Source organism: Phalacrocorax carbo, chromosome 6 (assembly GCF_963921805.1).
Source record: "Phalacrocorax carbo chromosome 6, bPhaCar2.1, whole genome shotgun sequence".
NCBI lineage: Eukaryota > Metazoa > Chordata > Aves > Suliformes > Phalacrocoracidae > Phalacrocorax > Phalacrocorax carbo.
The window spans coordinates 40,204,402-40,222,666 of record NC_087518.1 but is presented as its reverse complement, the minus strand read 5'-3'; the positions used below and the strand labels follow the sequence as shown (position 1 = coordinate 40,222,666).

The 18,265-nt window shown below is 42.1% G+C and overlaps 1 protein-coding gene across 1 annotated transcript in view; it reads right to left on the bottom strand.

Moving 5' to 3' along the window:
* Positions 1-18,265, bottom strand: part of NEGR1 (neuronal growth regulator 1) — a 312,227-nt gene that overhangs the window by 60,181 nt on the left and 233,781 nt on the right. The window contains exons 5-6 of the mRNA XM_064454830.1: positions 5,737-5,857; positions 127-278 (exon numbers count right to left, since the gene is read on the bottom strand). Coding sequence (XP_064310900.1) covers positions 127-278; positions 5,737-5,857 — 273 coding nt within the window. The remainder of the gene's footprint in view (positions 1-126; positions 279-5,736; positions 5,858-18,265) is intronic.

The window sequence follows — 18,265 nt, the reverse complement described above, 5'->3', positions numbered from 1 at the left end:
GCAATGATATTTATATGCCTCATGGAAAAACGAGGGGGGAAAAAACACTACTGTTTTTTGGCTTTCGAGTCCATGTATGTGGAAACAAACAGCCATGAACATTTGCCACATGTCCATGTTACTTACGGTTGAGAGGCAGGCTGGCATTGGTCGTCCCTAGCTTGTTGGCAGCGACACATGTATAGTTGCCAAAATGCTCTTCTGTCACATTGGTAACAGTAAGAAGTGATCTTGTACTATAATTTTTAATAGTAATTCCTTGTTGACCATTGATCAGTCTAGAAAGCAAAAAGAAAACTTCTGTAACTCATATACCATAAGCAATAAATCACTTTTTTTCTTTTTTCTTTTTTTCCCTTTTTTTAAAGACATAACGGGTAGCACAGCAAGCTGTTTGCAAGCTGCCGATGGAGTCTTTTGAGCAAACTTGTCATAGCAGCAGCTCGGAAAGGCCATGGGCAACGCTGGACCTGTGGAGTGTTGAAGGCAACAGTTTCTGCCTGTGTGTCCTTCAGTCAAAAGAAAATAAAGACCAACACCCACGGCCCTCCCTGCCTGGCCATAGGATAGGATATAAACTCTCAGATGGAGAGCTTAGATTATAAATTGGACAAACCTAACTAAAAATTTAAATACCTTACTTGGGGCAGAAAAGTATTATGATAAGTCTTCCAGAGGGAGTTTTTTCAGACTCTGGAGATTGCTTTTGTCCTTACACACCTCCAGCTGATGGCAGATGTATAGGTAGCCTAATATGGGACTATGTAGGATTGTGACCGCATTTTGTTTTACAGGGCTCTACAGCTACGAAATAGACTTTTAACTAGCAAAGATGTGCTACAGCAGCACTGCATCCTGAGACAGCAACCTGAACAGAAACCAGGTAACAAAGCACAGGAAAAAGCCACACCAGGGCTTTTTTTACTCATCTCTGTTTCCCTGGCTTTGAGTTTTCCACCCCAAATTTCATAGGAACTGTGCAGGTCTTTTGATGTTGCTTCCAAAGTGATGTCAGAAGCACTGCTGCTGCACTGGGGCAAAGAAAGATGACTATTTTAAATATTGCTGTTGTAGGTAAACCATGTCTGATCAAACAAGGATATGAGAAGAGTAACCATGATATTAAAACACTAGTTATAGCTGATTACTCATAATTCCTTATATTTCACATAAGGAGCAGAGTTCCAGATTAAGTATAAAATTTGTGTTTGATATATTTAAAGATATAATCATATATCCTGGGAATTAATGCAATCTTTTAGCATTCTGTCTAAAAACATTTCAGATATATCATTAATTGCTCTTCTGCATATTGTGGATTGAATATTTGTCATCATTACATGAGTGCCTCTGCTCCCATTTAATCTCTTTATGTTGCTGCACATACAAGGAGTTTCTCTTCCCTGTGCAGTTTGTGTTGCTGTAAAGGTTTCTGGTCTTCTCTGCGCAGCCCATCATTGGGGAGAAGACATAGCACATCCAATGGACACACATGGTTTTGCAAGAAACAAAAAAATGGAATTGAAATGCCTGATTTGGGGTGAATGCTACAGTTGGAAGATTCGTCTTTTCTCCAGACTTGTAAAAGGCAGAGGTTTGTCCTTTCAACCTATGCACGTGCTTCTGCACATGGATGTTCTCCTTCTAAAACTGCCAATGTCTGTCCCTCTGCTGCAGAAAAACCCAAGAGCCTTCTCTGCTCCAAAACAGACCCTGCTACGATGCTCCCATGCCAGCATGCCACAGCATGTAGCCAGTGACAGCGTTATCGACATGGCAGCAACCGATGCTGTGGATGCAGTGCTCGGGTAGGCAGAGCAGGGAGGTGCTCAGCAGCACACCCAAGTTAGTGTCTCCAGCCCCAGGTCAGGTGCTTTCCTCGGGATGCCCCTTCCCCAGCAAGGAGGGCACAAGCTGCAGCCATCATCCCTTCCTGCTGCCTTTTGGGCTTTGAACCCTGCCAATTTCCTCTCCTCCCCCTCTCCCAGGGGATCTTGGGGTACTGAAGCGATATCTTCACTTCCATCTATGGCTTATTCCTGCCAGCTGTTACCAAGCCACATCCATCCTTTTAGCCTATAACTGCAGTTTGAACTGTAGCATCTCTATCCTACAGCTGTAAGGTTTAACTCTTTTTTTTTTTTTTTGTCCGGAAAACAATGAGGTATTGGGAGTTCTGCCATCCCCATGCCCTGTCAGAGGCGACATTCATATCAAAACATTAACTGCGTCTGCTTGATGTGATCTGCTGCCTTCCCCAGGCTGCCGAAAGGACAAGCGTTGTGGGTGCCAACGCAGACCCCTTTCCCTCCTCCTGTCGCCCTCCTTCCTCTCCCACTGATCCTGCCAGCGCAGTTTGGACAGCATCATCTTCCCTCCACATCCATGCTAGGAAGTGGCTGACACTGGTGGGGCCAGAACTGGGAGTGGAGTAAATGGAATCAGATAGATATGCATATCAATAGACCACATAGTTAACGGATGGAGGAGTCGGCACTAGTTAGCATAACTCAGCAGTTCTGAGGTTTCCATTTGCAGTTGTAAGAACCAGATGCTTTTACTTTTAAATTAATTACTCCCACGTGCTGCTCTGATTTGCTTATTGACTGAACACAATGTTTATTACTTGTCTAGGTTTTACCAAGTTACTTCTCAGGGTGGAATGGCATTTTAAGTTGTGTGCAGCCACCCTACACATTTCTCACCTTACTGCTTTGTACCACTAGGTATAAAAGGAAGAGCTATCTCCTTTTTATTCCAGATATTATGCCTGTGCATCTAAAGAAGATCATGCATCAGTACCAGCCCTGAGGGGCACCTACCTTTGGTTTCATATTTGAATACCTTTGCATTATTATAATATATTAAGCCATTATAATGAGTTTTGTTATTTCAAATATAAGTCTTGTTTGCATTGTCAAGGATAAGGGAATTAATATTTTTAGATAGGTGTCTTTGGGACTTCTTCCCTGTGGCTATTTAATGTCTGAGATCTAATTTCTGCATAACCCTATAACATGACATAATTGAACAGTTGTGAATTTCAGAAACTGGAAGTCAGCGCAGTGAAGCCATTCTCCTCTCTGCAGGGAATGCTTGTAAAGTTTTAGAGACACACCCTTTTACAATTCTAAGAAGCTTTTATTAACTTTCCCCCCAAAATTTCCTGTCCCTTCCCAGGTCACCCCACCCTCCCCATCTTGGGGTACCCTTGGCTTGGGGTTTGCGCAGGCACCTGACAGCTCCCATGTGGAGTTCAAGGCACCGCTTTTGACAGATAAAGTGCTAGATGGTCTGCAACCTGCCTGTAGGACCCCTCCTCGCCTTTCCCCAGCTACAACAGGAGAGCAGAGGTGGTCCTCCTGCCTGCTCCCTGCCCCGGAAAGCAGCACAGCCTCCTGTGGGCTGCAGCTCTCAGGCTTTGGGCTCCTTGCCTCGTGCTTGGCCAGGGAAGAATATCGCAAAGCATGCTTGTGTGCCAGTGCTTACGGAAAGTTAATGAACAGCAGCTCTTGTGAGCTTGGTGATTAGGCAGAATTAATCCTGCAAGCTCTCTGCCTCGAAGACCAGTAGTTTTAACTGGATGTAATCTGCAACTGCTTTTATGTTTAGTTTTAATGGCTATTTTATGATGAGATGATCCCTGGAGCCTGGAAACTGAGAGTTTGGATTTACATTAATCTAAGTAACAACAATACAGTTTACAGACCCAAAAGGCTTGTTTCAGACACTGATCGTATACTTGGGGTTTCAGATCTAACTCCCACTGTTCATTTATTCAAAGATTCAATCACATTCACAAAAAAAAAAAAAAATCCCAATCCAAGACTGATGAAAATGAGATTTCCTCTATTCTATTAGCAGGAAATATAGCAGAGTGTGCACTCTCAGTATATAAATTTAGTCTTGTATTATATCTGCAAATTATCTGCAGGATAATGTACATGCTACTCTAAACTACCTAAGAAAGCTGACTCTTCTCAGTTTTTCATTAAAACAATGACTGAGCTGCCCAATGCTCATTCTATACTGGCTTTCCATCATCAGTATATCCAGGGAATATACTGGAGAAAACACCCAATATGTATGGATTTTCTTCTTTCCTGCAAGTGGTGGAGGTTCAGAGATTCCCAGTACCTCTGTAGTCATGTATGTCTAGCATATCTGTGAACAACAGCTTAACAAAAAAGGATGGACCATTAGATTTAACGTAATATTTGAGCAATAAGACACAACAGGACAGTATATTTCTTGCTGAATATAGCAAGCCTCAGGTGATACACCAACAGAAACAGAAGGCACAACTTTGGCATCCTAAAATACTCCGCTTAGTCTTTCTTGCTGCTGCTGTAGCGCTGAATGCACACATGAAGAAAGGCATTGGTCAGTGTTATAAATAGAAACGTGATTATTGTGCTGGAAAATGCTAATTGAATCCAGAGTGCTAAAACCTGCGCTACAATACTTTCTACATAATATATATTTCTGCTGCAACTCTCCCCAAACATGCGTACAATATAATATGCATCTTTGGAAATAGGATGCAGTTGAATTTCATCAACAGAAAAAAAATGTTTACTGTTATATATAGTAAAGACTGATTTTATTGTTTTAGAGAATGCTTTAGGATATGGTCAAAGTGCAATAGTGATGACTGCTCTGAAAACTCACGAAGGAAGATGAGTAGCTAATGCTCCTAAAGGGGAGCAGCTGGCCAGTAAGAAATGAGCTGACAGATGGCTTTCTATGAAAAATTGTCATTAATATTCTCATGTCAACTCCCAGGCTTAATGGGATGTTTGAGCTGAGAAACCCAGCACTTGGAAGACAAGAAATTCCAGAAGCTAGAAGATGCGTATGAACAGAGGTTTACAAGTGACAATATCCACTTGCTTTTGCACCAATATGTAAAGTTAACAGAAACAAACTCTTAGATAAGCTAAGAGCTGTAAAACAAAATTTCCTATTAAAAAAGAAAAATATCTACCTGTTTAATGAGCTGCTTTTAAAAATAAAGACAACCCTGCAGAGATGCCTGTTATCATTACATAGCATTAACAACATGGAAGTGAAGATGACTGTAAACAAAACCTATGCACATGGTCAGTTTTTAGGGTTCAAGCAGAGAGCACTCCCCTGACCCCCTCTTGGATGCTGTGAAATGCAGCAGCTCTACTTGAGTCTGTGGACTATAAACCTGCAGTCTAGACCACTAATGGCACAACTGGGTGAAAATTCATACACATTAAGTATTGGTTAAAAGCCTTGTTCATGAACCAACCTTCAACACCCCGAAACCCTCAACAGGAAACCTATGAAGATGAACTTAAAAAAAAAAAAGACTCTTTTAGTAGGTTTTTTTTCAGTGCCTTTCTGGTTATTATACATAAAAGGCTGTAATTATTAAAGCAAATTTAATTGTTAGGCTCATTATTGAATTTATCACTATCACAGCCCAGACACGGACAGCCTGATAATCCTCATTTTTGAGCACAGAAACTATGACCACAAGGAAACTGAGAAACTCCCCCAAAAGCCATGTAGAATGGCTGTTGGTAGCCTGCACCTCCAAGCACCTGCTGTTTAAAGCTTGGCATTAATTCCAGGACAGCCTGCTGGACTTGTCATCACGGGGGCAAACCCAGCCTGGTGGTCTCCTCTGTCTTCCACCCGTGTCCCCGCAGGCAGGCAGCAACCCCAGCAGCACAAGGGGGTTGGCGAGTGCTGGCTACTTACTTCCTCTCTCCTTTGTACCACTCAAAGACCGGGGCAGGAACTCCTGCACCTTCGCACCGTATCAGTCCGTTCCCTCCAAGCATCACACCGCTGGATTTAAGTTCCTGAATTGTGGGGGCAACTGAAAAAAAAGAATTGTAAAATGGATATTTGCATCTAGATACGTAGATTGTTTAACGCCACTTCTCTTCAGCACGCTTTACGTTACTTTCAGCCTGGTGCATGTTTTCCAGCTCGATTCACATTGAATCACGTTTTCTTCCAGCAGTGTAAAAATTATCCCACACACCAGATTCTGATACAGAACTGTGTATCTGGTGTAAAAAACACAACTGAGACATGAAGAAATGCAAATCCTGTACTGAAAAAAAGCTGTTTTTCCAACTGAGTTACTCAACATTAAGTATATTTATCTGTGTTAGTGTTGTACAAGATGTATTTAAAACCTGGGAATGAGGCACATGAAGCCTCAACACTGGTGCTCGCTGAGAGGCTGTGGGGTTCCACTGGGCTTGACCGGGGGGGACCCCCTACAGCTGGGGAGGGGTATGGCAGCACCTGGGGTGCAAAGTCCATAGCAAAGACAACATGGCCAGCACCACTTATCTTGTGTATCATGTCTTCTGCAAACGCCCCATAAACCGCACAAGCTCAAATGGCCTTTGAGATGTTGTTTGTATATTAAAAAAACAAACTTACCTTCACAATTATGAACCAACCGTAAATACCATATAATAGCGTGACTTTTCTAGTATTACACTGGATATAGAGTTGTTTCAGTAAATATATTTAAATAGTAAACATTGTAAATACCAATAAGCATTTTAAGCTTAGAACTACAGGTACAAATAAAGACAAAAAGTGATTGTCGGTTTTTCCCGTTGCCAGCAAAAGGCAACCATAAGCTGAAAATAAAACACAACAAATTCCTCAGGAAAGAAATTATCAAAGGAAAGGCTGAACGACAACTGCTTCTCCCTGGAATTCCTTTTACATTTTCTGTTTTTAAACAGTAATTTATGTGCATCATAAAAAAGCTATAAAAACAAAAACACAGAACTTATAAATAAAAATCTGTTTATTTTTTCCCCAGCAGTTTTCCAGATGTTGCTTTAAGGTGTTTATGTACATGTAAAATGCTGACTGCTTCTTGTCTGCTTCTTCCACTGTCTCACCCATCACTCAGTGCACCATGATAAGAGACCATAATCTTTTACAGGAACCAGCCACATTAAAGAAGCATTAGATACGTGAAAAAGCAGAGTGACAGCCGGTTCCCCACACAGGCGGGTCAGCTCCATTGCACATCTCATCGCACATCCGTCCTTCAGCAACACCATCAACGGCTGCTTTTCCAGATGTGTAGAACATTGCGCAGGAATCCAGCTGTCACAGCCCAGTGAAAGCAAATGTGCACTCTTAGCACTTATGCACAAGTCTTGATGTTCAACAAAACCACGTGAAGATGTTTTGGGTGGGATTAAACAGAGAACTGGTTTCCTCTCACCCATCGCTCATGTCCTACTCCAAGTCAGGCAGACAGATTGACTACAATTTTCCACAGCTGGCAAACACACCCTCTGCCTTCAACTTTCTCTTCCCAATGATAACATCAAACCAATCCATAAATTCATTAACTTTCAACAAGTAACATTAAAATTTCAACTGGATAATAAAGGTATAACCAATTCACAGGACTAGTTCTCCATAATCTGCATAGGAAAAAAAAAAATTGTTTTGTTACTCCATAAAAATAACAGGGACTTACAAAGCTTACTCCTTCCTGAGAAAGGAAGTGGTACGTGCAACCAAGACTTTTAAAAGATAACTTTGAGTGAGACTGATCACATGAAGAGCTGTGAACTGGTTACATTTTGCCTCTGCTCCTACAGCACCGTATGGCACCAGCAGCTACTCAGAACACCACAAAGCTTGTGGATCAGCTTGTGCTTCTGAAATGTTCAAACGAATAATACTAAAATTGTGCAAGAGGAGCCATACACAAGCAAAATTTGTGCAAGATGAGCCATACAAAAGCATTACCCGGACAGTGGAAGAAAACAAACATCTACTGCACAGGTACACGGTCAATGGAGGTTGATGAAAGCTGGGCTATGACCAGGAGGAGGTGTCTCTCTCACACATGGTTTCCACCTGCCCTGGGACCATGGATTACCTGCCAGCATTTCTACTGCTTCCCTCAAGTTATAAGAAAGATGCAAACACTGCAACATAACTGCTAGGATATTTCTCCACCATTAGTTCATGTGTGACCATGGCTGGGGAGCACTGTCCTGAGCAGGCAGGCCCTGGGGCTCCCAGCTGCAGGGCGCTGAGCCCAAATCCCTGGCATTCGGAGAAATACCAGCTCCCTTCCCTGTTTATCCATGCCTGTCTGACATTGTGGTTCTGGATTCCTGGGGGGACCTTGTCCACCAGCCTGCCCAAAATGGGGCCAGCCTGAACCAGGTGGTCCTGATGGACCCTCCATCCTGAGGTTTCAAAGCTCCTGGAAGAGCCACAGCCTGCCTGGATGGCAACACACTGGCACTGACTTATCCACATGGTTATGTACCTTGCTGCAGCATTAAACTGTTACTTATTTTGTCATCAGTGATATGAAGAACAGGACTAAATTTCTCTTTGAAGAAAAATTTTATCCATTTAAAGACTTGTGTACTCATTCTCTCAGTCCTCAGTCCTCATTTATCTAAACAAACTCAGCCTAAAAGTAACTCAATTCTATCTCTCATTTCATATGTCACATTTCCAAAAAAATTTGCTTGGTTGTTGTGGTGCCTGGAAGTCCTCCAGTTCACCCACACTTTCCCCGGGTGAGTGTGTCCGACACGAGATGCAGCACTACCAGGGAGATGCCTCCAAGTGGAACAGGGAGGGTGCTCTGCCTGATCTGCACATGATGGTTTTGTACAAGTGATGATATCCTGCCATTGCTGTCCTAACATGGCGTTTCTTTCCCCATTGCCCCTTGGGATTTCAGTGGCATAAGCCGGACTGCCCATCTTACGTTTGTGCAAGTCCTCACCCACACATGGATGCTACCCCACGCTTCTCCTTTACTGATCACCTGTTATTTTTACCACCATTCTCCTGTGTGCTGAGGCAATCTCTAATCCTGCCTGCTCCACGGGGCAGCCCACTAGCAGTACCAGGACACCTGCCCAAGAGAGGGATGGAGATTTTCTGCACCTGGAATAAACTGAACATGGCAAGTGTAAGTAGATATCATCTATTTTTGGGGACACCAGAGAAATTCTAGGAGAGGAACTGGGTCTGTACATTGGGCAAGCTTTCACGAACTGAAAGTTGAGTTTAAGCTATAATGTATTTCCATCATTATTGAAAGATTCTGGGAAGATTTTCAGTGACTGTGGGTTTTGTCTTTTGGGTGCTGAAAGACACTGGGAAGATTATCAAGACTGTGGATTTTGTCCTGTGCAAGAGAAGAGCCACAACCACCCCACAGGTTCCACAAGGTCTGCAAGCCCTTAAATAGCAGGGAACAGTACTTTATCCAGCCCTTTCTCCACATCACCATGCAGTGGCTTCTTGGAAATCTTTATAGTAAGGGGCAAACATTTTGCTGCATTATACAGAGGGAGTAAAAATATTTGGATTTTTTTCTAATTCAGAGTGGGTAGGATTATTAGCAAAAAACCGAGTTTGAAATTAATGTACCACACTTTGTGCATACTACATCGACAATATTTAATTCTCACAAGTTAAGCAGAAAGGGCAAATAAAAGACCAGCAAAGGCCTGAGCCACGTAGAAAGCTTTTTTCCAAGAAGTGCCAACTTCATGCTTCTCAGTGTAGCCTGCCCACCTTTTGCTTGATGTTTTTTTTAGGATTTTTTTTGTTTGGTTGTTTTTTAAATAAATGCAGAACATCACTGGTAATAAATTTTAAAATTAAATGATCCATAAAAATGTTCAACTTGCTCATGCTTTTTCAGGCAGGAGCTCCAGGCACTGCACTCCCAGTGCAGCTGGGAAAGGGATGCCAGCTGGATCCCAGCTACAAATCACAATTCTGGGCATTGCTGTCCAGTGAGGCAGAGTTTTGTTTGGAAAATACTGAAAAACTTCTGAAAAGGATGTTTTCTTAGATCTCCCTTTCAGAAGGATTTCAGCTTTTGTTTGTTCAGAATAAAAATCAATATTCTCTGCTCTAGGAAATGCCCGGTTAATACACAACCGAAGACAGCTTAGAGTCACCATTTTCTTAGATTTTTTCATTTTCAGGTTATTTTCTTTTTTTAGTATAAAGATAAATTATGCGATGCAGGCACATTTCTGGTGCACTGATTAGTAATGCTCTGAACCAAAAATCCATCAGACCCTTCCACTGGTGTGGAAGACTGAGTATCTCCAGGTGAAATTGCACACTCAAATAACTGCTGCTGCTGGTTGCCAAGGTTTGTTTTGGAAAGGAAAGAGACAAACACATTGGCCTCCACTATTTCATATAGTTTTAAAAAATATTTTTCCATGTTGTCAGCAAAGACTCATTTTTGAGAAGACACACGTGATTTGTTCTTATTGCTGTCAGTCATGTTGTAGTTGTCTACGTTCTTATGTTACTGGGGCTGCATGTGTTTTCTCCTACATAAAAGATTTCGAGGTTATAACAATCAGAAGGAATACTATATTGATCGAAATACATATAATTTAGCAAAAGGAAAGCTCGTATATTATGTTAACAAGTGCTCACAAGGTTCAATCCAATTCTACCATCACAGTTACTGGACATAGACTGGTTTTTTGGTGAACAATCTCCCCGACACCAGAGTTGCTAAGTACAGCAGGGATGTACAAGATCCGCCAAACCATCCCGGAGAAGATAAGGATGGAGGCTGACAACATTCTGCCTCCAGGTGGGGTTGCTGGGCAGGTGGTTGGGGTAGGTTATAATAAACATGCAGAAAATAACATGATCCTTCCTCCTGGGTAGCACCCCAAGAATTTAGAAAATTCCCGAAACACATGCAGTGATGGTTCCCCCAACCCCGTTCCTCCCCCCTGTGAGGTCTCCGCATTTCTCAGCACTGATTATCCCCCTGCCTGATCTCCTCCACCTCATTAGATCATTCTGCAGCTCTTTATAACTTGCTTTATTTTCTTTTGTATTGCTAATAAACTTGCCAGCCCTCTGCTGATACCCTTTTATAGGGTGTTATGCACAGCATGGGGGCGAGGGCTTCCAGCGCACTCCCTGCTCCGCACAGGGAGCATGATGGAGGGAGGGGGTGTGTGTGCGTGTGCGCACGTGTGTCTGACCCTCTTAAATTACTGAGGGGGGTGATTTAAATCCTGCCCAATCCCAATGGCTATTAGATGCCTTCCAAAAACCCTGGCAGGCTTCCTGCAAGGCCATTAGGACCACTACCAGCCATACCAGCATCGCTGCCCACAAATGCAGCAGGTAATCCCGCATATCACCTACAGGCAGCTGCTCTTGGGTTTTTACAGCTGCTTAGGGAATCAATAGCAAGGATAAATACTGGTCATCTAGGAAAATGTTTTTATTCAGGAGTTTAATAACGATGACTTAAACTATTACAGAAAATCGTTTAGTATCATTAACAATGCAATCCTGCTCTATTCGGCTGATTGATCAAACAGATGCTAGCAAAAGTCCTGAGTGGGCAATAGAAGGTAAGGAATACATACAGATGGTCACAAGCTTAAAGATCTAATGAAAGATTAAAAAGGTAAAAAGAAACAGCAGCTTTAATAAACAAATTTAAAATAAACTAGTTACAGCTGGAAAAATAGTGGAAAAATGAGAGAAATTTTAGTTAAAGATGCAACATAAAAGAACTAGAGGCTGAAAGGAGTCATGGGGCAGGCAAGGCTCCAGAAAGTCTTCCCTCAGACTCCACAGCCTCCATAACTGAAGGCTTTACCAGGTTTTCCCCTCCACAGGTTACATGGGAAGAGATTCCAGTTGTGTTGAAGAGACACAGACGTTCTTCTGAGTGTGTGCAGAGCACTTCATTATAAATAATAATAAACACACAAGTGAACAAGAAAATAACAACTTGTCTCAAAGGTATAGAGCATCAGTAGAGAGTGAAACCCTTTACGTGGAAAAGCCTACTGGAGGAAAGAATGGGATGACAGCCACAGAGAACTCCCAAGGAGGAGAATATAATAGAAAAGTTTGTGGTCTGATAGAAGGTACTGCAGTAAAATGTAACAGTGATGTTAACAAGAAAACCTTGTGTAAGACTAATAATTTTAAATGTATTTGTCATTTTTATATTTCCTAAATAATGGTTATATAAAATAACAAAGAAAAAACCCAATTATAACTATCTGTGAGCAGTACTGGGCTTTTGTGACTTGTATTTGTAGGTTTACTCTCCCTACTGCGGATCCTATTTCAACCCTCTCCCACAGTTCATCCCTGTGGAGCAAAGCACTTAAAATAAATGCTTCATTTCTGACTTGAAAATAAATTACTGGAACTTACTTAATATCAATTTCTCAAATACGTCTAAGTGCTTTGCTGGGAAAGGCTTTTTCAAGTGGGTGCTCAGAGACTCAGCTTAAATGGGGTTTTACAAATGCCCTTTCACGTTTGTCCCTACATGAAATAGTTCAGGATGTAAAGCCGTTGACCCAAAATACATATTTATTATCCCCACAGAAAAGGTATTTATTTATCCCCACCAGAGGGATTTGACATGAGAAGCATGTGGGTGAGGAGGATGAGACCCGACACAAACCTGGAGGTGATGCAAGATGCCACAGCTGCTCACTGTGGGTTTGACATCATTTCATGGGAGCCATGCAAGTCTTACCCAGCAAAGCAGAACATGCCTCTATACCACCTAGCACCGTCATGAGTTCAGGTGCTATCAGTTATTGCTAAAAGAGTGTGGGAAAAGTACAACTGTTTATTTTCCTTCTCGTTTAGGAGTAACAGGAAAAAAGCACCACACAGGACAGGAGCACAACACAGCATCAGCAAGAACACCGATGTGACAGCTGAGTTATTCCCATCCCACAACCAAATACAATGTGAGTTCATTAGGCAATTTGCTCAGTTCAGTCTGTGAGCCTTGGGGGGACCTGGTAGAGATTTCAGGATAAATGAGCACTACATCAAGTGCGTACACACGCTCCGAAGTGTGTGCATCCCCTTTAATTTTAGTGAAACAATTGAAGTTTCAATAAATACCCCTATTAAAGTCTCATGTGATGATGCTGAGTACTCACTGCGCTCCATATCTCTCTCCCAACGTGTTAATGAGAAAGACGTGAAAACTATCGTCTTCGTCTCCCACTCCTGTGCTAAAAGAGCTCTATAATTATTTTCTGCTCATCTGATATCACCAACATGTTCGCCTGAGTCAGACATTTGTGCTGGGAAACCGAATTTTGCAACTTATGTTCCATCTAGAAACGATGCAAAGCACTGCTGAATCTGGTTTCCTACCCAAATATTTTCATTTTGCTTTTAAATGTCTAAAGGAGCACTTAAAACAACGAATGCAACACACTGGCATTCAGGCAGGCACAGAAAGCATGGAAAAAAACTCCAGCTAAAACAGGTTTCGTCTTTTAACATTTTAATGAGCTTCGGGACTTTTATGCATATTAGTTATGTTGCCCTAATTACTCATTATAATTCTAATGTGCATTTTATATTTAATTACAATGCTTATAAAGATTTGGTATGGACAGTAAATTATTATAACTAGCATGTGCATAATGATTATAAGCTGAATTTATTAACTTTTACACTAGCATTCAGGGCTGGCAACTTCCAATTTCACCTTTGTGATTAACCATATTGTCTGATTAAACTAACATTTTTGTGGCATTAACTGTAAATGTCAAAAAAGTCTTTTATTTTCCCAGTTTTCATCAGATTTTAATTTGGCATCCTAACATAGTCTTTTGTTAGTGAAATTGCTCTCCCGTGTGTTAAGATAAAGACTTTCAGGTAGGAGAACAGGTTTTCTGAGATCTATTTCCTGCCTCAGAAAAACAGATCTAAGCAATATTCAAATATATTCATCTCTATATGTAAATACACACACACATAACACAATGAAGTAACAAATCTTTACAAGTGAAACTTGTATTGATTTGTAAACAAGTATTACGTGTACTTTCTATAATTAAGATGGTCTTCCAACAGTCTAGTTTATTTAATTTTTCTAACCTATTCCTAGGAGCAACCCTACCTATTCCCGAATTAATGGAGTGGTTTAATAAGTGCCTCCTCATATCAGAAATTTTTCCAGTGTGTAGCAACATTTGAGAGAAATGCCTTTAACAGTCACTGGGCTAAACAACTAATAAGCTTATTTTTTGCCCTCTCGGTGATTTATCAAAAACCACTGAATTCAGAGGGATTTTGGCGTGTACGTATACATACATCTTATATGCAAACATACAAGGTATCAGTAAGAATTCAGTTCAACTCCTGCATTTCTAGATGTAACCCAACATCTCTTTTGTGGTTTTTGCTTTCCTATTCAGGATTTAACTTTACAAACCAGTATACTTTAAATGCTGATTAAACAATTGTGTAAATACCTTTCAGTAGCTGTCAGAAAACGAGCAGATTCTCAGGCATTCCCTGTGTGTAATTTGGCATGTCGCAGAGTACATCAGAATTTCCCGAAATGTGCATCTCTCTCAGATACACCTAACGGATTGCATTATAAGAGACTATCAAAATCACTGGTAGCTGTGCAATTTATGCTTTTGAATATATAACCTCCCAGTGTTAAGTTGAGAGGAAAGATTAAAATCCACAAGTAATTGTTATGTGGGAGACAAAAAAAATGAGCAGCACAAAACAACACTTAATAAATAATAGGCCAGCAGACAGGAATTCTTAACAATGTGTTTTACAATATTTGAGTGACAAGAGAGAAGAGGAAGAAACCTAACAAAACCTCTCAAAACTAGCAAAACAAAGACCTCTAGAGAGCTACATAAGAAAATGCAAGTTAGCACGCAGGTAGAAGGACTGCTTCGTTTTTCTGTCCATCAGATTTTATCTTACTGCTTCATCTATTTAATCCTTCTGTTTTCCAACAAAGCATTTTTCTAATTGTATTCCCTTTTAGGTAGCTCTGTAGATGTATTTTTATCCCCTGATAAAGGACTTGCTCTAGCGTGGGAACACAAACCCCTTTTGTTGAGCAGCTCACACTGCAGGTGACAGATTCCAAGGGGTGGGCAGCTCCAGGCACGTGCTGGCATCTGCTCTGTGCCCTGGGTTAGGCAACCTGGGTTCCCCACAGTTACTACACAGACAAATATCTTTGTGTGAGCGCTGACAGTGTTACACCAAACCCCTTCGGCTGCAGACCTGGATGGGAATGGCCCCTGCGCTATCAGTGGGATGCTGGCCCAGGTGGGGGGATGCTCCCCTGATCTCTTTAGCCTCTGCCACCCAGCCCAGCTGGTGTGACTCTCCATCTTTTTGCAACCGGCTATGTCCCATTCGATAGAACAAGTCCTGCCACCGTATAGGAATTCATAACATGAACAAAATCTTCAGGTCCGTGTGCTCCCTGCAGTCGGGGACCTCATGACGTACATCAGAGCAGCTGGTGGGGGACAGCTGGGTCAGGATCATCTCATATATACATTTGTCCAACAGCATCATACTCGCCCTTTCTGTGGGCGTAATTGAAACAATGATGAACAAACATGAAAAAAATCCTGCATTTTCATACAAGACTTGTTGGTAATTTAGAAGGAACAGATGCACAAAACATAAATAGGGACATAAATGTTCAGTGTTTGGCGTTGTTCGATATGGTGGAGTTGGTTTTAATCTTTCATTGGCCAGTGCAGCTTGATTCAAATTTAACTGAAGTCAAAGTCTTTATATTGACTTCAGTGGGTTTTGAATGAGGCCCAGAAAGATCTGCAGTAAAAGAGAATTTCACAGTTTTCAAAACAAAAAAGTAAAAAAATCCCCACAACTTGAAAGAGCAGTAGCATAACAAAGGCAGCTCTTGTCATGTAATCCCTCTTTTTATATGCTATTGCTCTTACTGCTGTAATTTGAGGGAAAAGTTGTCATCAATACTTTCTCATCAGCAAAGAATGGCCAAGCGTCTGTAATTATCTGAGTCGAAAGAACAAACTTTTATGTCTCATGGCATAAAGTATGGTATTGACAGGACCCAGCAGAACTGCTGACAGTCTTTTTGAAATATGTGAGGGGGATCTATGAGAACAGGGTTTAAAACTTTCAGTGTAGTATGTAGGGAGATTGAGAGGCACAACTTCTGAGTCCTGACTCCATGCCCACTGTAGAGAGGGGAAAGAATGTTCACTGGGAGGTAGGTGACACCCAGCCACTCCGGCACCGATGGGCAGTGGCAGCTGAGAAGGGCACGTGGGTCTGTAACAGGGTGCAGGTCTCCTGCTAGAGAAGAGGTTGGGCTAGAGCCCAAGCAAAGTGGTGCAGAGCCTCAGCAATGTATAACAGAGCATGACACCCTTAACGAGCCATTTGCAAGTGCTGGATGGGGGACTTCAAGGTGAAGGGCATCTCTCTGAAATTCAGTACCGCATCTTCCCCAGGAGAAGGCATCTCAGGAATGGCTGGGGGTAGCTTTTTCCAGGCAGCATGCACACTGGTCTAATTTTCATCCCCCTTTTGCATTCACTCTATTAAGTTACATTTCTCTGCATGTTGAGAGGGACAGGCAGCAAGGACAGCCCAGTGATGGGGAGCTTTGTGCTGAAAGACAGGGCAGCATCTCCTCAGTTAACAACTGTGAGGCTTAAGTAGTGGTAAAGATAAAGACATTTTACTCCATGCAAGCTTGCTGTTAAATTTTGAAGTGCTCCATGTTCAGGAACAAATGTACATCTCTGGCTAATGCTGGTTAACCAGAGCTAGCTTGATAAAGGGATGTTTCCATATGGGACAGGAACATCAACATCGCAGGGTGTGGGGAGAACAAGGATGACATGCTGTCATATCTGTTTTCCTGTGGGAGCTGGGCATCCTACCTGAGCTGGGCTCACCAGCTGCCCTGCCAGGCATTCACGTCAGCAAACCTCTCTCCCTCGGCAGTTCCTACTGGAAAAGCTTCTACACAATTAACGTGCCCTCACACTCTGCTGCAGTTCCTTTATCTCAGCAATTTATTCAAACATGTGTGGAGGTGAAGGGGGAAAAATGAGTATCAGAATCCCAGAGTGGTGCTAAGGAACAAGGAGGAGGAAAGGGGATGCTTTCATACATCTGATGCCAATCCAGAAGGAAAAGTTGGCCAGGAGCCTGAGTGCGAACAAACATGAATGCTTTTATTTTACTATTTTTCTCCCTCTAAGGAAGATAAAAGCAATGGACTTCAACAAATTCCAGGAATTACTAAGTAGATATTCTGGCAGTAAAACTGAGGAGAAAGTGAATTAAAGCAAGCTGGTAGTTTTCCAAAGAAACTAAGTTTGGAACAAAATTGCAAAATATGTCAGAGTAGGTCAGAAACGCAGCAACAGACCTGCTTGAGTCCCACCAGAGCACATCCAGGAAGCCAAAGCACAAAAGCAGATGAGGCAGGTATGAGACATCAAGGACAATGAGAAACCATGCTGTACGTACATTAGCAGTCTTAAAGAAAAAAAGTTACCCTGCTGCTCAGTACTACCCCTGTGTGGTGCCCAGACCACCAAAACACTCATGGTGGTGCGTTTCTGTACCACCACCATTGCAGCTGGACCCTGCCTGAAGATGCAACTCGATCACTAATCAAAAACCTGAACACTGGACGAGAACAAACCCTGGGGACCCATGTCCCTTTGGCACGGCAAAAACCCTTTTAAGGACAATTTTCTAAATAATTTTGCATCCTCACCATGGACATTTTTTCCTTAGCCATGTTTCTCACACTTGCACCTGTAAGCGCCATGTGTCAAAAGCTTACAAATGTCAACACATGACATCTGCCTTCCCCAGCGATAAACAGGAATTAGTGAGACTTGATTTGTTGTTGATGAACCTATGGTAAACGGTAGCCTCCTCAGGTTATCTCCCAGGTATGAGCAGATCTTGTTACAGTTCCAGCATGTGTCTGGGGACTGGAGACATGCCAGGTGACTGCCAATTCCCTCTGAATAAGAGGCACCTGGGGCCTCAGTTCCCAGGGCCTCACCCAGCTTTTCTAAGGTCTCAGAAATAAGTTTCTTCATCGTAAGCTTTAAGTAGATATTTTATGAAGTTTCCTCATCTGATGACTTGAGAAAATTAGCTTATAGAATACTGTTCTTTATCTACTGTAGGTTAAGCTTTATTTGTCTGCTCTTGGTATACGGCCCTGGTGGCTTCCAGGTGCCCAATCTTCCCTTCTTCTGAGAAGGTGGAGCAGAAAAGCAGGAGGAGGCATCTGACAACACATAGTGCTGGGAAGATAAGCCAGTACCTCCCAGAGATCCTCAACAGATGCATTATATAGTACAAACCACCTGCTCTACGGGGCACTAGAGTGGTCTTAGCTGAAGTACCAAAAGTTCAG